This window comes from Zea mays, chromosome 9 (assembly GCF_902167145.1).
Source record: "Zea mays cultivar B73 chromosome 9, Zm-B73-REFERENCE-NAM-5.0, whole genome shotgun sequence".
NCBI lineage: Eukaryota > Viridiplantae > Streptophyta > Magnoliopsida > Poales > Poaceae > Zea > Zea mays.
In genome coordinates this window covers 59,004,988-59,022,351 of record NC_050104.1, presented here as the reverse complement: position 1 = coordinate 59,022,351, position 17,364 = coordinate 59,004,988, and the positions used below count along the sequence as shown (strand labels likewise).

Sequence of the window (17,364 nt, the reverse complement as noted above, 5' to 3'; positions counted from 1 at the left end):
ACCCTCATCACCGCGGCCCACTCGACGTAGTTGGTCTTGGTGAGGGTCTACCCACCGCCGGGACCGATGTCCCTGACAATGGCTTGGGCCATGCGGCGACCATGGTACCGATCCGGGGAGGGAGAACCGCGCCGCCTGTAGAGGCCGCGATCTCCGTCGACTCGGTCGCCGCCGCCGGGAGCACCGCCGGCGCGTCTACGCCCGTCTGGGCTGCCCCCGCCTGGAGCGCCGTCAGCGTGTCGGCGCCTATCCGGGCTGCCGCCACGCGCGCCCCCATGGGGATGCGCGGCTGCCCACTGTGCCGCCTGCTCTCGCGCTGCTTCCCTCGCCAGCCTGAGCTCTTCGTCGGTGTTGTCGTCGACAGAAGCAGAGCTGCCAGCTCTACTGCCGCGCAGAACCTCGAGCTCTGTTGCCGCCGCACGTGCAGCATCCGCCGCCTCCGCTGCTTCTACTTCCGCTCTCGCCGCTGCCAGTTCCACCGCCGACAACCGTGCTGCCCTCGCCGCTGTCGCTGCAGCCGCTGCTGCTGCTCGCACGCGTTCTTGTGCCGCGGCGACCTCGGCCTCCTTCTGGCGTCGCGCACTCGAAGTGGCCGAGCGTAGGGACATGGTGGGCTAGTGAGGGGTCGCTGCGTGTGGAAGAGGCTGTCTCGGACGAAAGGCTGCTCGTCTGAGCAGGGGAGGAAGGAACAGTTGGAGCTCTTGCTGCCGACTGAGTGTGGGGAGAGGCGCGGGAAGGAGATGAGCACGAGATGTTTAGGCTGCAGGATAGTTTGGCTCCGATACCAATTGTAAGTAGAGGGACTCTAACTCTCATCAAGAGGATGACACTATGAGTTGGGGCAATTTTTCTGTTTATTTCCTCAAACACTACACAATGTCATACCCATCTAAGGGTTGGAGACCCATATTTATAGCCCTAGAGGCTGCACTACCACACCTTCTCACACACACTACACAACAGGATTGTCCTCTAGATGCTAAAGAGACTACAGAGGACAGTCAAAAGCGACTGTTGTCCTCTAGATGCTAAAGCGACTACAGAAGACAGTCAAAAAGCGACTGATGTCCTCTAGATGCTAAAGAGACTACAGAGGACAGTTAAGCTGTCCTCTAGATGCTAAAGGACTACAGAGGACAGTCAAAAGCGACTGTTTGTCCTCTAGATGCTCAAGACTTATTCCATCACCGACATGTGTAACATTGGGTAATAGACAAGAAAAATCTTCACTAGGCACTCAAATATGGAAAGCAAAGACGCACAAAAGTATCAAATGCACATCTGATTTACCTCTCTAGATGTGATGATTACTACCCTTTCATCAGAACCAGCAATAATATCAGATAGTCTAACATCAACACCAACATCAGCCTGTAGCATCTCCAGTATTCCATCATTTGTTGCAACTAAATTGTCAACCTTGTCATTTGGGCATAGAATTCGAAAAATTATGTCATCGTACAGGATATCTGGATGTTCAATCACCTTGCCATCATTTGAATCAAACTCATATCCTGGTGGCTCCATGCTAGTGTTGTTCCTAATCTGATCAGATCGTCCCAGAGATTCCTCGTATGCAGGCATCTGCGAAACACCCAAATAATCATCTTCCTGAGAAATTCGAGGCTCTGGTGAATTCATTCGCCCACGGAAGGGACCACGGTCACGGTGTAAGCTTTCCTTTAGGCGATCAGTGATTATTGCTACAGCCTTCTTAACACAATTTCCATCTCCAACAACCTGAAAAGACATTATGAGACACACCATAGACTGAGGAAAGAGTCACGATGAAAGAGATTTCCAGATAAATAATACTCCCTACGGGTTTTTTTATTTGACATTTTTTAGTGTAAAGTTGTATTAGCCGGCGTCAAATAAAAAAATGGAGGTACTATTATTTATCCTCTTGATGCATAAACAGTTGAGAGAGGATTGACTCGTACAGTAAACCCTAACCCTAGCTACAGTACAGGTAACATAGAGACCCCTAATAGGCCAGGCCCATGAACACTCTAACACCACCCCCCCCCCCCCCGCGCAGGCGAAACAATAGCCACTGCAGATGTTGAGACTGGACCGAAACTCCGTAAACACCATCGTCAGGAACCCCTTGGTGAAGACGTCGGCGAATTGGGAGGTGGTCGGGACGTGAAGGACACGAACAGATCCACAGGCGACCCGTTCACGGACGAAGTGATGATCGATCTCGACATGTTTCGTTTCATGAATCAGTGGCCACATTACTTATTCAAAATAATTACCATTGTATCTTAACTATTTTTTCGCAAAATAAAGAATAAACAAAATTTTGAGTTGGATGCGGGTCACTTGATGGCCTAGCTATGGCGCTCGGTGAGCTACAAGCGCGTAATTCGAGTGAGGCTCTGGTTCCTTCCGCAAGATCCAAGCGTGGGGTCCACTGGGGACCGTCCTTATACTCTCGGACACCGACTCATATAGTTGTCGATTCCGTTCGATCGGAACCGACGGCTCGTGGGCCTCTCTTCGCAATAAATCATGAGTCAGACTTTTCCTGGACTCGAACACGAGCTAGTGACGTCTTTAACACTTCGTGCGTCAAGGTCCTGGTCGCTAGTGTGCCTGTCCCTCACTCTGTTTTCGCTGGAGCGCCCACGAGCCCTTCGCGGACCGGCCTTAGAACCAATGATTTCAAGTCGTCCGACTAATCGCGATTAATCGCGATTAGTCGAGCTGGTCACATATTTGTGTTTGATTAGGCAGACGACTCGACTAGATGGGTTGGTCATCCGCCTAATCACCAATAAGGGCGACTAATCGTCCGCTTAGTGTTCCATGGTCGCCCGGCTAGGGTTTTGGTATTGGGCCATTTTTAGCCCATCTACAGTATCATTTAGTCTGGCCTCTCTTCTCCTCTGCCCATACTCGCCCAGCCGCCAAAACCAACGTACACCTCCTCTCTTGCCAGACCTCCAACCTTCAAACCTGGTCACCGGCGGCTACCCCTGAGCCCCAGACTAGACATCCAGCTCCGACGGCCATAGAACACCGGCTGCTTCTCACCTTCGCCCCCTATTGGCCTGCTCCACCGGCACCTTTGCCTGCTGGCTGCAGTCCAGAAGACCAGTACCGGCAGCGGCTGTGACCTATGACAGAGCACCGGCGACGACTGTGTCGGACTACCGGCGTCTCCACTCTCCAGCAAACCAGCACCATTGACGAGATGAGCTCGTCATCTTAAGGTTCCTCCTACTCCCCCCTTCTCCCCTTCTCTGTATTTCTGCCAGTGCCAGTGCCGAACTAGTGGATGGTTGCTGGCTTACTGCTCTACTCCTAAGCCATTGCTAGGTAGTCAGGTTCAGGTAAGTAACAAATCACAATAAAGCAATATGTTATTTTGTTTATCCTAGTTGTTTGTTCTAATTTATATAATGTATATAGGTATATTTATGTATATATATACCTATATAAGTATAACTACTAGTCTAAAAGGTCTAGGACGACCAGGGACCGACTAGGGGTCGACTAATCGACCTGGTAGGTTCCAGGGTTCGACCAGGCGACTTGAAATCATTGCTTAGAACTCCAGAATCCGCGACTAGCTTGTCGCTCGGTCCCTGCCAAAGGAAATGAACAAATTCGGGGTCTTACCGGAGAGGGGCCCTCGGTGCACACTTCCCTTTCTGGGCAGTGACGATTCGAAGGGTAGCCTAGTCCGGTGTGTCGGCTTCGAACGATTTCCGTTCGCTTCGATATTCTCAAACGTGGGAAGGTGGCCCTGCGTTAATTGGGCAAACAAAAGATTAGAGATGTTAGCGCGGCTACGCGGTCATGCCTACTTGAAGGACGTAAATGTTTTGACAGGAAGCGAATTATTCGGTGTTTCCAAGGGTAGCCTGCCATGTTCCATCGCTATTGACGACGAAATCGAGGCTTTCGAAATGGAAGGTCGTTCCAAGGGCCCAAACTGCGTCGTGGCCAGCCATCCAAAGCTTGGGGAAAAAGACGTCGAGAACGCGCAGGCCCCTACCTAGCGCGCCAACTATCGGTGTTTCGAACAAGCTCCGATAAGTAAATTTGTTTGTGCACGTTCTAGATTTGGATGGTGTGCTTAGTGGGAGCAAGATTTATACTGGTTCGAACAGAACGTCCATACATCTAGTCTTTAGCGGCTTGCGTTATCGGCACCTTGTCGCTCAATGCTCGTAGTAGAGGTTACAAGCGGGCGAGAGGGAGGAGCTCTCAAGTCCCTTATGCGTGGTTAGACCTAAGGACTACCAATTTGATGCTCTCTACTAAGCCTCGAGGGTCGCAGCGATGCGCTACTCGACTTCGGCCTCCGCAATCCTCCGTGTCTTCTCTTCTACGTCTCTCGTCTGACCCTCCTTTTATGAACCAAGGAGGGGGCGGTTACATGTAGCTTCTTGGCGAAGGAGTTACTTTGTCGTGGTAAAACGAAGTGTTCTATCTCCGATAGAAACGTGTCTGTCAATATTTGCCTAGCATTAAGTTCGTCACTTCGTCTGTCAATGTCTGCGCTCCCTGGCCAGGCTCATTAAGTTCGGTTGTGCACAGGCGACGAGGGGCTCTGACATCATCATTGCTTTCGTCGTGTCGCGTCGACCCCTAGCCTCCGTAGCCTGAGTCTCGGCGTGGCTCATCATGTTGTGGGACCTATAGACTGCCTGTAGACTGCAGGGCACTCAGGCCTCGGCTCAATAGGTCATGAGTGGGCTACAGGTCTGGGGGCCGGTAGGTTATGAGTGGAAGGCGGAATGACTCCCCTGCCATGGCTCGGCGCCAGGCATGGTTTACTGCGGTCAGTCATTTATGGCGAGTCGGTCCCAGGTCAGGCGTGGAATCCACTCGAGTGGATTCCTCTGGGTTCGCCCGACCGGTTCGCCCAACCTCCTGTTCTGGCTCCGCCTCTCCCGACCCCGGGCTCAGTGCCTCGAGACTATCCGTGGACAGGCCCTTCAGGGGTGGAACCTTTCGTTATCCTCCCTTTGACTTGTGGGCCCAGGGGCCCGAGGATCTTTTCCCCGACAAGCTTCTTTTATTTCTTTTAAAGAGGAGAATTGTATGATTTGGCAATTGTTGGGGGCCTCTACTGTCGAAGATCCTCAAAACCCCTTATTATCAAATTGAAAAGATGTGTTTCAGGTACAATGTGAAGGACCAGCGAAGCTATCCTTCGACAAAAGCGGCTTATGAATCAAAAAGAGAAGCTATGGAGCTTCGCCTGCGTACGAGTGATGTGAAGGTTGCGTGCCGAAGTAGGAGGCTTCGGCTTCAAACGCATCAGCATACGAAGCAAGGGAGGAGACTGGAAAGGCTTGTTCGGCGTGAAAAGAGGATAAATGACAATGTTGCCCTTGTGGAACATGTAAATCATGTGTGTAAAATTTGTGGGCATGTTTGTAATTTCATACGAAGTTATATCCCACGACTATAAATAGAGGAATAGTGTCATGCATAAGGGAACTTTTGGGCTTCATGGAAAACTTTCCTTTGTTTCTATCTCTCCCTTGGAATTTCTGCATTTTCTGTGTTGCAGCCAAATGACACATGAAACATTCATGTGTCAAGCTGCTGGGGAAGGAGAGTGGATTTTGCAGGCTTGGACTGTGGATGACCATTTCGTTGCTATTGTTTGGTTGTTTCTTGAGATTGGTTTAAGTGTTGTTTATGGTTTTTGTTCAAGCACTGATGGAGCATAAATAGTGAGGGAACTAGCTTTGCCTACAAAACATTGATGCTGCTGTTAAGAGTTTTAATACTGATTTTCATGATATTCTTGCCTAATTAACCATTGGTGGTATGACTTGCACCTTTGAATATGCATTCATGTGTGTTCTTTGTTTCTTACAAATCCTCATGTTCGACTGTATTGCAGGCTGTAGCAATCGATTGTCTTACCTGTACAACCTCCTCGGACAAGGAAACGCAGCGCGGAGTGTGCTGGTCACGCGGCAGGATCCTAATGTGCGTCTTGGTCTCCATCCTCATTTGCTCTATGATCTTCCCACCTTTGCCGAGCAAGCATCCGACGTGCATCTTGGGCACGATGAGTCGTGTGGTGGTCTTCCCCCTGTCCCTGGAGTCCTTGCCCCTGGGCCCATACTCGCCATCCTCGTCGCCGTCGTCAGCGTCGGTCTCGAGAATCCGGCGGTGCACCATGAGAAGGGCCTCTTGGGCCGGGGAGAACATGGGCGGGCGGCCGTCTGCCTCGCGCCTCGCGCCGTCCACCGTCTCGATGACCCGGACGTAGTCGCCCGCGAAGGGCGGGTGCACAGTGACAAGCGCGCCGCTGTCGTCCCGGACCTTGGCAACGAAGCCGGGTGGGAAGCCGTAGGCCTTGCACTCGGGGCACAGGATGCGGAAGGAGGTGGTGGTGGTGGTGGGACCAGCGCCGCCACCCGCCGTGGCCGACGAGGGAGGAAGCGGCGGTGGGGGCGGGGGCGGGGGCGGCGCGGGGGCAGGGGGCAGGAACCCGCGGCGGTCGGAGCCGCCGCCGCCGAGGGGGCCGCGGCGGTGATAGCTCGAGTTAGCATTCTGGCCGCCACCGCTGCGGCGGTCGAAGCGCTGCTTGGAGCGGGGCGGCGGGGAGTCCTGGTCGTAGTGGTAGCCGCGCTTGGAGCGGGAGCGATCCATTGCTGCTGGATTCAGGAGCTGAAGCTGAATCGTTCTGATCGTTCGAACCGTTTCGGATTTTGAGCTGAGGCGCGATCGATTTGGTGCGAACTAGATTGATTTTTAGGGTTTACAAAGGTCGGGGAGCCGGGAGGGAGATCGAGATGAGGCGCTGTGTCACCGCCCGTCTCGCCGAAATTTGCTATTTTACGGCTCTCAGTTTTAGCTCTATATTAGATGTTAGAGTATTTCCAACAATTAAAAAAATAACTTCTAATACAAGGAATTTTGAACCTTTTTAAAACATATAATTTCGAAAAATGTTAAACTCTAACTACTCCCAGTAATTTTCCAAAAATCTAGTGATGGTGAGCTATAAAACCCCTTCAGCGGGTCCTCTCGCTCACGATTTGGTGCTTTGGGCCGCCAATCATGTCTGTGTAGCGAAGAACCTTGTGTGGCTCTGGAGCAAAATCAAAACAGTGGAACATTGCTTATCTGGCCTGGGGTTATGGAGCCGGAATAGAAAGACACAACACCAAAGCATGGGCACAGGCTGCAAACTGCGCTACAACATTAGTCCAGTGGAGAAGCACTGGAGTAGTGTCAGTGACGTGAACAATAGTGCTATCAGATGACGTAAACAATAGTGCTGGAGAAGCACTGGGCCAATAGAAAAGCTTGTCGGTGACGTAAACGGTGGACCAATTCAAAGGCGAGAAATTTGGTTTTGTGAGAAGAAGATGGTGGCGCATATTTCCGCAGCATGACATCTTGTTTTCTCCGGCGAAGATTTTGGGAGAAAAGATGAGGAACAATTGGAGCATTGTTTCTTAACTTTTTCCTAAAATAGGAATTGGGAGAAGGTATATTGGGTACAATTAAATATGCTCTTATTATGCTATCCCGTATCTATAACTGGTGGGATCATTTGTGTCTATGGTTTGCAGGCCCGATAGCATACTGACGACGCCCATAAATGATAATGTCAGACTTATTCACTTGTTTTTAATTGCGATATGAAATAAAAATGTCACACCCGGATTTAAGGGATAAAGTCGGGTGCGTCTCTTATGTGTACCAAAGAAAAACAGCACATATCATGACCAAGTGTATAGAGATAAATGTCACAATCATTATTATATAGCTGAAGAGTCTTACAAAAATAAATGATAACAATAAATCAAACTAATAATTATTTGTTGACACCATTAAATTGACTGTGAGACGCCACCTAGACAAGCTCGTACTCTTCGTAGTAGACCTCCTCCTGGACCATCTATTCTTCTCGTGTGGGGGGTTTATATATCGCAAGGCTGAGCTCACAAAAGATCATATATCAACAAGTTGTAAGGACTAATGTGCATGAACTCACCAAAGGTGGGAGCTCATGTGAAGTGTAAGGTTGATCAACAAATAATGGTTAAAGTGAGCATTGCTTTTAGTAAATTGGTCAGATTTTATTAGCAGATACTAAGTATAAGTAAATACCAGCCCAGATAATGAGAGATCACAATTAATAAATAAACTACAATGCGATGCAAATGACTAATTAAATTTAATTCCATAAGTTACTCATGTGAGGGTCCGAGCCGCTCAAGACCATGAGCACGGCTGATATACCAGTTTTACACTCTGTAGAGATTGTGCATCTTTACCCACAAGTCATGTTACTCATCTACCACGGGGTTGTACGGGCCCCATACACCTCTACCAAGGAAGTGAGGCAGGGTAACACTATGAGGTCTTTACAAAGTTTTCACTAGCTTTAGAAACCTGCTACAGTTTCTAGGGAGCGCAATATAGGAATCCCCGGTCTAAAAAGCCATCGCAACAAAATCAACCCGAAAACCTCCCTATACCGACAACTCCCCTACTAACCTTGCCCCTTTCGGGTAAGGTAGTTGATAGAGCTGGAGTGCCCGATCTTTCGGTGAGTGGAGATAATTCCGATTTGGTGGAAGTAGACCCTCACGATCCGACTACGACGAGCGATCCCGAAGCGCCAATGCAATCGCTGAACCAACTTCCAATGGTTACCGACCTTGCTGATGCGAGATCGGCCTGATCACGAAGATCGTTTCCTGTGCGCAATCGAAGAATGAACAAGAAAAAGATGCGAGCAATCTTAATATCACTCGAGGTGGAGTTCTGAATCACAGAGGACATCACGTATTTGTGTGTGTTCTGGGGTAGCTAAAGCTAGATGTAAAACAAAACTCGAAGAACAAAGGAGGCGCAGCTCCTATATAAATAGAGAGAGGGGGCGCAGCCCCTAGGGGCGGCCAACCCTAGGTCATCCACTATGGGCCGCAGTTGGGCTGGTCGTATATTCTTCTGGGCCCTCATTCTTCAGTAGCATGACGAAATTAAGATCTCTGGCACGGGCCCGAGTGATTGGCCCAGCTAATGAAGGAAGTGGCGCTTGATGTGGAGGTGCTGCTGGTGTAGTCGTACTCATAGTGATGTCCTCATCATCCTCCCCTTCTTGAAGTGAAGTCGTCCTCGACGGCAACTCCTCATCCTCGGCCATATATGGTTTCAAATCTGCAACATTAAAACTAGTGGAAACACCAAAATCCGCAGGCAGGTCAAGGATATAAGCATTATCATTAATCTTTGTTAGCACCTTAAAAGGACCAGCAGCACGAGGCATTAATTTAGAACGGCGCAAAGTAGGAAACCGATCCTTTCTCAAGTGCAACCAAACCATATCACCTGGCTCAAAAGTAACAAGTTTTCTTCCTTTACTACCAGCAACCTGATTTTTTGCATTAGTAGCAGCAATGTTTTGTTGAGTTTGTTCATGGAGGTTAATCATTTGTTCAACATGTGCAACAGCATCTATGTGTGGGGCGTCCGCAGCATCAAGCGAAAACAAAGCAATAGGCGCCCTAGGAATGTAACCATAAACAATTTGAAAAGGGCACATCTTTGTAGAAGAATGTGTTGCATGATTATAAGCAAACTCAACATGAGGTAAGCAATCCTCCCAACGTTTCAAATTTTTGTCTAAAACAGCCCTAAGCATGGTAGACAAAGTTCGATTAACTACCTCAGTTTGACCATCAGTCTGAGGGTGACAAGTGGTGCTAAACAGCAATTTAGTTCCCAATTTATTCCACAGAGATCTCCAAAAATGACTGAGAAACTTAGCATCACGATCCGAGACTATTGTATTGGGAATACCGTGCAAACGAATAATCTCTCTAAAAAACAATTCAGCAACATTGCTAGCATCATCAGTCTTATGACAAGGTATGAAATGAGCCATTTTGGAGAATCGATCAACAACCACAAAAATGCTATCCCTCCCCTTCTTAGTTCTAGGCAATCCCAAAACAAAATCCATCGAAATATCAATCCAAGGGGAAGTAGGAACATGCAAAGGCATATACAAACCATGGTTGTTCAACCGTGACTTAGCTTTCTGACAAGTAGTGCAGCGTGCAACAAGGCGCTCAACATCAGCGCGCATCCGAGGCCAAAAGAAGTGGGCAGCCAACACCTCATGTGTCTTGTAGACGCCAAAGTGCCCCATGAGACCGCCTCCATGTGCTTCCTGTAACAATAAAAGACGAACCGAGCTAGCTGGAACACACAACTTGTTAGTGCGAAACAGGAACCCATCCTGTATGTGAAATTTGCCCCATGCTTTCCCATTAATACAATGGCCGAAAGCATATTTAAAATCAGCATCGTCAACATATTGATCTTTCACAGTGTGCAAACCAAAGATTTTAAAATCTAACTGTGACAGCATGGTATAGCGACGAGACAAAGCATCAGCAATAACATTGTCCTTCCCGTTCTTGTGTTTAATAATGTAAGGAAAAGACTCAATGAATTATACCCATTTAGCATGACGATGGTTCAGATTTATTTGGGTACGAATATGTTTTAAAGCCTCATGATCAGAATGAATTATGAACTCACGATGCCAAAGATAGTGCTGCCATGTATGCAAAGTGCGCACTAAAGCGTAAAGCTCCTTATCATAAGTAGAATATTTTAGACTAGCACCGCTTAATTTTTCACTAAAATAAGCAACTGGTTTTCCTTCTTGTAACAAAACAGCACCTAGCCCAATACCGCTAGCATCGCATTCAAACTCAAACACTTTATTAAAATTAGGCAATTGCAATAGGGGAGCTTGGGTTAACTTATCTTTCAAAGTACTGAACGCTTCCTCCTGCGAATCACTCCAAGCAAACGACACATCTTTCTTTGTAAGCTCATGTAGAGGCGCTGCAATGGAGCTAAAATCACGAACAAATCTGCGGTAGAAACCGGCAAGTCCAAGAAAGCTCCGAATTTGTGTGACCGTCGTCGGTGTAGGCCACTCCCGAATGGCAGCAATCTTGCTGCTATCCACCTCAATGCCCTGTGGAGTAACAACATAACCAAGAAACGAGACACGTCGTGTGCAAAAGATGCATTTTTCCATGTTAGCAAATAACTGGGCAGCACGCAATGCATCAAAAACAGCACTTAAATGTTCCAAATGCTCTTTCTTAGATTTGCTGTAAATAAGGATATCATCAAAATAAACAACCACAAACAATCCTATGAAGGGCATCAGAACTTCATTCATCACTCGCATAAAAGTGCTGGGAGCATTAGTCAATCCAAACGGCATAACCAACCATTCATATAAACCAAATTTCGTTTTAAAAGTCGTTTTCCATTCATCACCCAGTTTCATTCTAATCTGGTGGTAACCACTATGCAAATCAATCTTAGTGAAAATAATGGCACCACTAAGCTCATCTAGCATATCATCAAGGCGTGGTATAGGATATCGATAACAAATAGTGATGTTATTAATAGCACGACAGTCTACACACATACGCCATGACCCATCTTTCTTTGGGAACAAGTAACACAGGAACAGAGCAAGGGCTAAGAGACTCACGAATGTATCCCTTGTCAAGCAACGCCTGTACCTGGCGCTGAATCTCCTTCGTCTCATCCGGATTTGTACGGTACGGTGCGCGGTTCGGAAGCTGTGCGCCGGGGATGAGGTCGATCTGGTGCTCAATGCCACGAAGCGGTGGGAGACCCGGTGGTAAGTCTTTGGGAAAGACATCAGCGTACTCCTGCAAAAGGTTAGCAACCATAGGGGGAATAGCCAAAGATGGTGCATCATCAAGTGAAATGAGGACACTAGAGCATACAAGTGCATAGCATGGCAAATGAGCACCGTGTAGATCATCAAAATCAGCACGTGTAGCAAGTAAAACAGGAGCCTTCAACTTGATTTCAGAAGGAACAGAGGGCGATGGATCAAGTTGTTTAGCAGTTATAGCAGTTCGGGCAAGATCATCTTTAACAATTTGTTCAGGTGTCATTGGATGTATAATTATTTTCTGACCCTTAAAAATGAAAGAATAATGATTCGAACGACCATGATGCAAGCTATCAATATCATATTGCCAAGGTCGACCAAGTAACAAAGAGCATGCTTCCATGGGAATAACATCACAATCAACAAAATCAGAATAAGCACCCATGGAGAAAGGAACACGCACAGAACACGTGATTTTTATTTTACCACCATCATTAAGCCATTGAATGTGATATGGGTTTGGATGCTTACGAGTGGGTAACGACAACTTTTCGACCAACATGGTACTCGCCAAATTGTTGCAACTGCCGCTGTCGATAATGATGCGAATTGACCGCTCCTGCACAACACCCTTTGTATGGAACAGAGTGTGTCGCTGATTCTTCTCGGGCAAAGCGACATGTGTACTAAGAACACGCTGCACAACAAGACTTTCATACCTATCAGCGTCGCCCGGGTTGACATGTACCTCCGCCTGAGCTGCATGGTTAGTGGCAAGTAGTGCATGTTCAATTTCTTCAGAATCACTAGCGGAAGAGTACTCACCATCGTCACGAATGAGCAAAGTGCGCTTGTTTGGGCAGTCTCGAATCACATGGCCAAATCCTCTACACCGATGACACTGAATATCCCGTTTACGACCTGTGGGTGGGGCAGTGCTGGCTGGTTTGGTCGTCTTCTCGCGTGGAGTAGTGGTGGACGTGGATGGCGCAGGGGGGAACTGGTGCTGAGGTGGATGTCGAGCTTCGTCCTGCAAAAGGGTTAGAATATGTCTTCGAGCGGTGTCCCTGCACTTCACGTTCAGCTTTGCAAGCATATTCAAATAAAGTAGTCATATCATAATATTCCTTATAATCAAGTATATCCTGGATTTCGCGGTTTAAACCACCACGAAAACGTGCCATAGCAGCGTCATTGTCCTCCAATATCCCACAATGAATCATACCTTTTTGTAACTCCTGGAAATAGTCCTCAACAGATTGAGAACCTTGCTGAAAATGTTGCATTTTATTAAGCAAATCACGAGCATAATACGAAGGCACAAATCGATGTCGCATCGCAGCTTTCAACTGATCCCAAGTGGTTGGAATGACAGTGGGATGTTTCATTTTATACTCACGCCACCAAATTAAAGCAAAATCAGTAAATTCACTAATAGCAGCTTTAACCTGAGAATGTGCAGCAATATCATGGCATGAAAATTTTTGTTCAACCTCTAACTCCCAATCAAGATATGCAGCAGGATCATATTTGCCATTAAAAGGTGGAATGTTAAATTTAATTTTAGAAAATAAGTCATTAGGGGGATGACGAACCACACGGCGTGCACGACCACGACGATCTCCATCGTCCTGCTCAGTGTCACCGCCGTAGTCCTGCTTAATCTTTATGGTCAACGCATCAAGGCGTGCCAGGATGGTGTCGAGTGTGGTGCGAGTCGCCGTTTGAGTAAGGTCAAGCTGGTTGAAACGCTCGGTCGTCGAAGTGATCGTTGAATCAAGCCGTTCATGCATCATCCTAATGTCAGCAGCAAGTCCATCAACTTGTCCCCTTACTTCTAGCAACTGGGCATCCACCGTGTCGTGTGCTCCTGCCATAGTTAGCGCAAACACCAAAACACCAAAAGGAGAATAACCGACGACAACAGGGAAATGGTGGTGACAACTCGCTCAATGAAATGCTGTTATCAAATTCTTATCCGTTCTTACCAAGCCACAGTGGTGAACTACAACCAACAGGTGGAACCGGTGAAAGATTGGATGAGCGATTGCCTGGAGAAACAGAAACCTTCTCGTCGTAAAAATATGTGGAGTTTTGGGTAGGCTGCACTCAAGTCAAGGATTAGCACGATCAAACAATAATGCAAAGTTGAATTATAGTGCAAAACACGAAACTATATTGCTGGCCACAAGTGCAAAGGGCGGATGGAACTAGCAGAATGGCAGTACCGTAAATATTGTACTAGCGAGGCCAAAAAGACACTAGTAGGAATCACATGTGATTTTGTTTTTCTTTTTTTTGTATGATTTTTTGATATTTTTCTCAGCACAAGGAGCAACAAAATAGGAGCTACACGAAATTTCACCTAAAACAGAGTTCAGATGTGGTCTACAGAAAATCAGGAAGTTCTCTAAAAAGCGTGCGAGAACTTTGACGAATTTTTTCTTTATTTTCCTGAATTTTTTTGACAATTTTGTCGAAACCAAACGGACCTAAGGTCAGTTTGGCCAGCCTCAGAATGGTGTCAACAAGCTCATGTAAAAATTTCAGATTTTTTGAACAACCGAGCGAAAAGTTATGCCCGGTTTAAGGAAGGTATGTTTAAAACGACCGAGATGAGACAACCGCTTTGTATCCTTTCTCCTTCGTTTTCTTTTTTTTTTGTTTCTGTTTTTTTACGTAACCGAAGGAGAAAAACAAGGAAGCGGCGTTGACTCGGTTTGTTTTTTTTCTGTTTTTTTTTACGTAACCGAAGGAGAAAAATAAGGAAGCGGCGTTGACTCGGTTTGTGGCGTTGACTCGGTTTGATGTAACCGAAGGAGAGAAACAAGGAAGATGGTTGCGGCGCGCTAGGGTTTGATGTAACTGAAGGAGAAAAACAAGGAAGATGGTTGCGGCGCGCTAGGGTTTGATGTAATCGAAAGAGAAAACAAGGAAGAAAGAAGGATGGTGAGAAAAAACACAATGCGACCAGCAACAAATGACGCGAAAGCGCACAAATTCAACAATGCAGATTATTGAAAGAAGGTGCGAGGCTCAAAAGGGTGCTGGTATAAGGTCTAACCTGAATTTTTATGTGGTTTTGTGGACTGTAGGAGAAAAAACACTCGATAAACTCACCGATCAACCTGGAAATCTGATACCACTTGATAGAGCTGGAGTGCCCGATCTTTCGGTGAGTGGAGATAATTCCGATTTGGTGGAAGTAGACCCTCATGATCCGACTACGACGAGCAATCCCGAAGCGCCAATGCAATCGCTGAACCAACTTCCAATGGTTACCGACCTTGCTGATGCGAGATCGGCCTGATCACGAAGATCGTTTCCTTTGCGCAATCGAAGAACGAACAAGAAAAAGATGCGAGCAATCTTAATATCACTCGAGGTGGAGTTCTGAATCACAGAGGACATCACGTATTTGTGCGTGTTCTGGGGTAGCTAAAGCTAGATGTAAAACAAAACTCGAAGAACAAAGGAGGCGCAGCTCCTATATAAATAGAGAGAGGGGGCGCAGCCCCTAGGGGCGGCCAACCCTAGGTCGTCCACTATGGGCCGCAGTTGGGCTGGTCATCTATTCTTCTGGGCCCTCATTCTTCAGTAGCATGACGAAGTTAAGATCTCTGGCACGGGCCCGAGTGATTGGCCCAGCTAATGAAGGAAGTGGCGCTTGATGTGGAGGTGCTGCTGGTGTAGTCGTACTCATAGTGATGTCCTCATCAGTAGTCCTCCACTGGCTTTCCTAATTAGTTAGCCAAGGGCGTCTCATACACCCTTGTGGTAGCACTGTTTTCTCGGGTGGTCGCTCCATGTTCCAATTAAGTTAATAATCTTGTCATAAACAGTAAATAACAAATTTGTAATAAAAGCATGATCATGAATAATGTGTATCTTAACACCTAAAACCACATAAAGCAATAGCAGGTACTACCCAAAAGTTTAGTGATAAACAAGGTGTAAAAATATCCAAACTGGGGTGACCTATTTGGTCCCATCAAAATTAACCTATGCGGGTCATAATGATTAACAAGAACATTATTGGGTAAATAGAAGTGATCAAGGGCACAACTTGCCTTCAACTAGCTCCTACCCAGAATTTTCCACCTACTAAGCACCTGGGTCCTCTGTTGCTTGCTCGTCTACTCGCAACAATACAAACAAACATGGTACAATAGAAATTAACATCACACTAAACATTCTAAGTGGTCGATATAGAAATTAACATCAAACTAATGCATGATAATATTCTACGCTTCGAAACAAGATTGTAGGTTCGAGAACCACTAAATTTAGAGTTACTGTTAAAGAGTTATGATTTTCCGAAGGTTTAAGTGGTCGATATAGAAATAACTGAGTGCATCAATTTAATATATGTTTCATGACAAAGCAGGTTTACTAGATGATAAACAATATTATTATGAATTTAATGCAACTGGAATGGGTCAAAAAAGAGATAAAATTGATTAAACATGAATTAAACAAGGTTCTGAAATTATTTTTGTACCAAAAATAATTTTCTGTATTAATTTATCCCCTTTTTATTTACTAATGGACTGCATGTACTATTTCTTTGAAGTACAGGGTGCTCTGCGTAAATTCCAGGACCTATGTGTTCTAATTTTTGCCTCTGCGTGGACTGCGGGTTTATTTTATAATTTGTGGAGGGCTCTTTAGTAAAACAGACGTCACGAAGGGGTACAAGTCGACCACGACTGTCCGATTAGACAACAAGCGCCCGGATTGGATCTTGCTTAAAACGAACCGATACTCTACAAGGCCCTAGGATCTGCATCCGACGACTCGAGTTTAATAAAATCTGGACCACACAGCCCTACGATCAAAGATCTACGGTTGCCATTTGCACCGACAAACCTATACTGTGCTCACACCCTGGCCGTCCACACAGTGCTCGGTGGACACGATTTTAAGTCACAGGATCAAACTCCACGCGTCCGATCGCAGATCGACAGTACACGCTCAACACGGTCGATCCAGCACTCGACTTCTAATCCTAATCGTTCTAGGTTTATCCGAGGGCTAAGGATCGCCTCACCCACATCCTCGGTGGTCCGAGCGGCGACGCCGCCCAACCTGCAGTGGTGGAGCCCGTGGCCAGGCCAATGCACCCTCCCGGCGCACCCTGCCTCAAATCGTGACGGTCTACGCAACGAGGTAAGGAAAGCGAACTCGGATGTGGATAACTTACCGCACTCGAGGCGGTATTGTGACCTGGCAACGGTGATGGCGGACGCAGGCGCCGCTGGATTACTTCGGCGAGAAATCGGTCAAGCCACTATACCACAACCTAGCAATAACGACTTACTTACAGTCGGTATAAGTCGTTATAGCAATGTACTATCAGTCGCTATAGAGTTATACTGACTAACACTTTCTGACGCTGTAAGTGGCGTCGGCATATATGTATAGCGACAGACATGTTTATACCGACGGACGGTTAGACGTTAAAAAGATATACCGACTAACATATTTATCCCGACGAACAGTCTGTTAGAACTTATACCGACACACTGTCTGATGCGATATATGTATTTTTACCGACTAACAATCAAATGCTATGGCTATATGAACCTAAAAAATATATTACTAGCAATTTCCAATTATCATCAACATCAGATAACAATTGTACTGCATTCATACATAGCTCATGTTGACATAGCTCATATTTT

General features: G+C 46.7%; 1 protein-coding gene across 2 annotated transcripts in view; it reads right to left on the bottom strand.

The window, feature by feature from the left end:
- Positions 1 to 6,807, bottom strand: part of LOC103638431 (RNA-binding KH domain-containing protein RCF3) — a 33,062-nt gene extending 26,255 nt beyond the window's left edge. The window contains exons 1-2 of one of the 2 annotated variants that reach the window (XM_008661346.4): positions 5,899 to 6,807; positions 1,291 to 1,740 (exon numbers count right to left, since the gene is read on the bottom strand). In XM_008661346.4, the coding sequence (XP_008659568.1) occupies positions 1,291 to 1,740; positions 5,899 to 6,633 (1,185 nt within the window). In that variant the 5' untranslated portion in view covers positions 6,634 to 6,807. The remainder of the gene's footprint in view (positions 1 to 1,290; positions 1,741 to 5,898) is intronic. The other variant, XM_008661344.4, reaches the window with a different exon arrangement.
- Between the last annotated feature and the right edge of the window lie 10,557 nt (positions 6,808 to 17,364).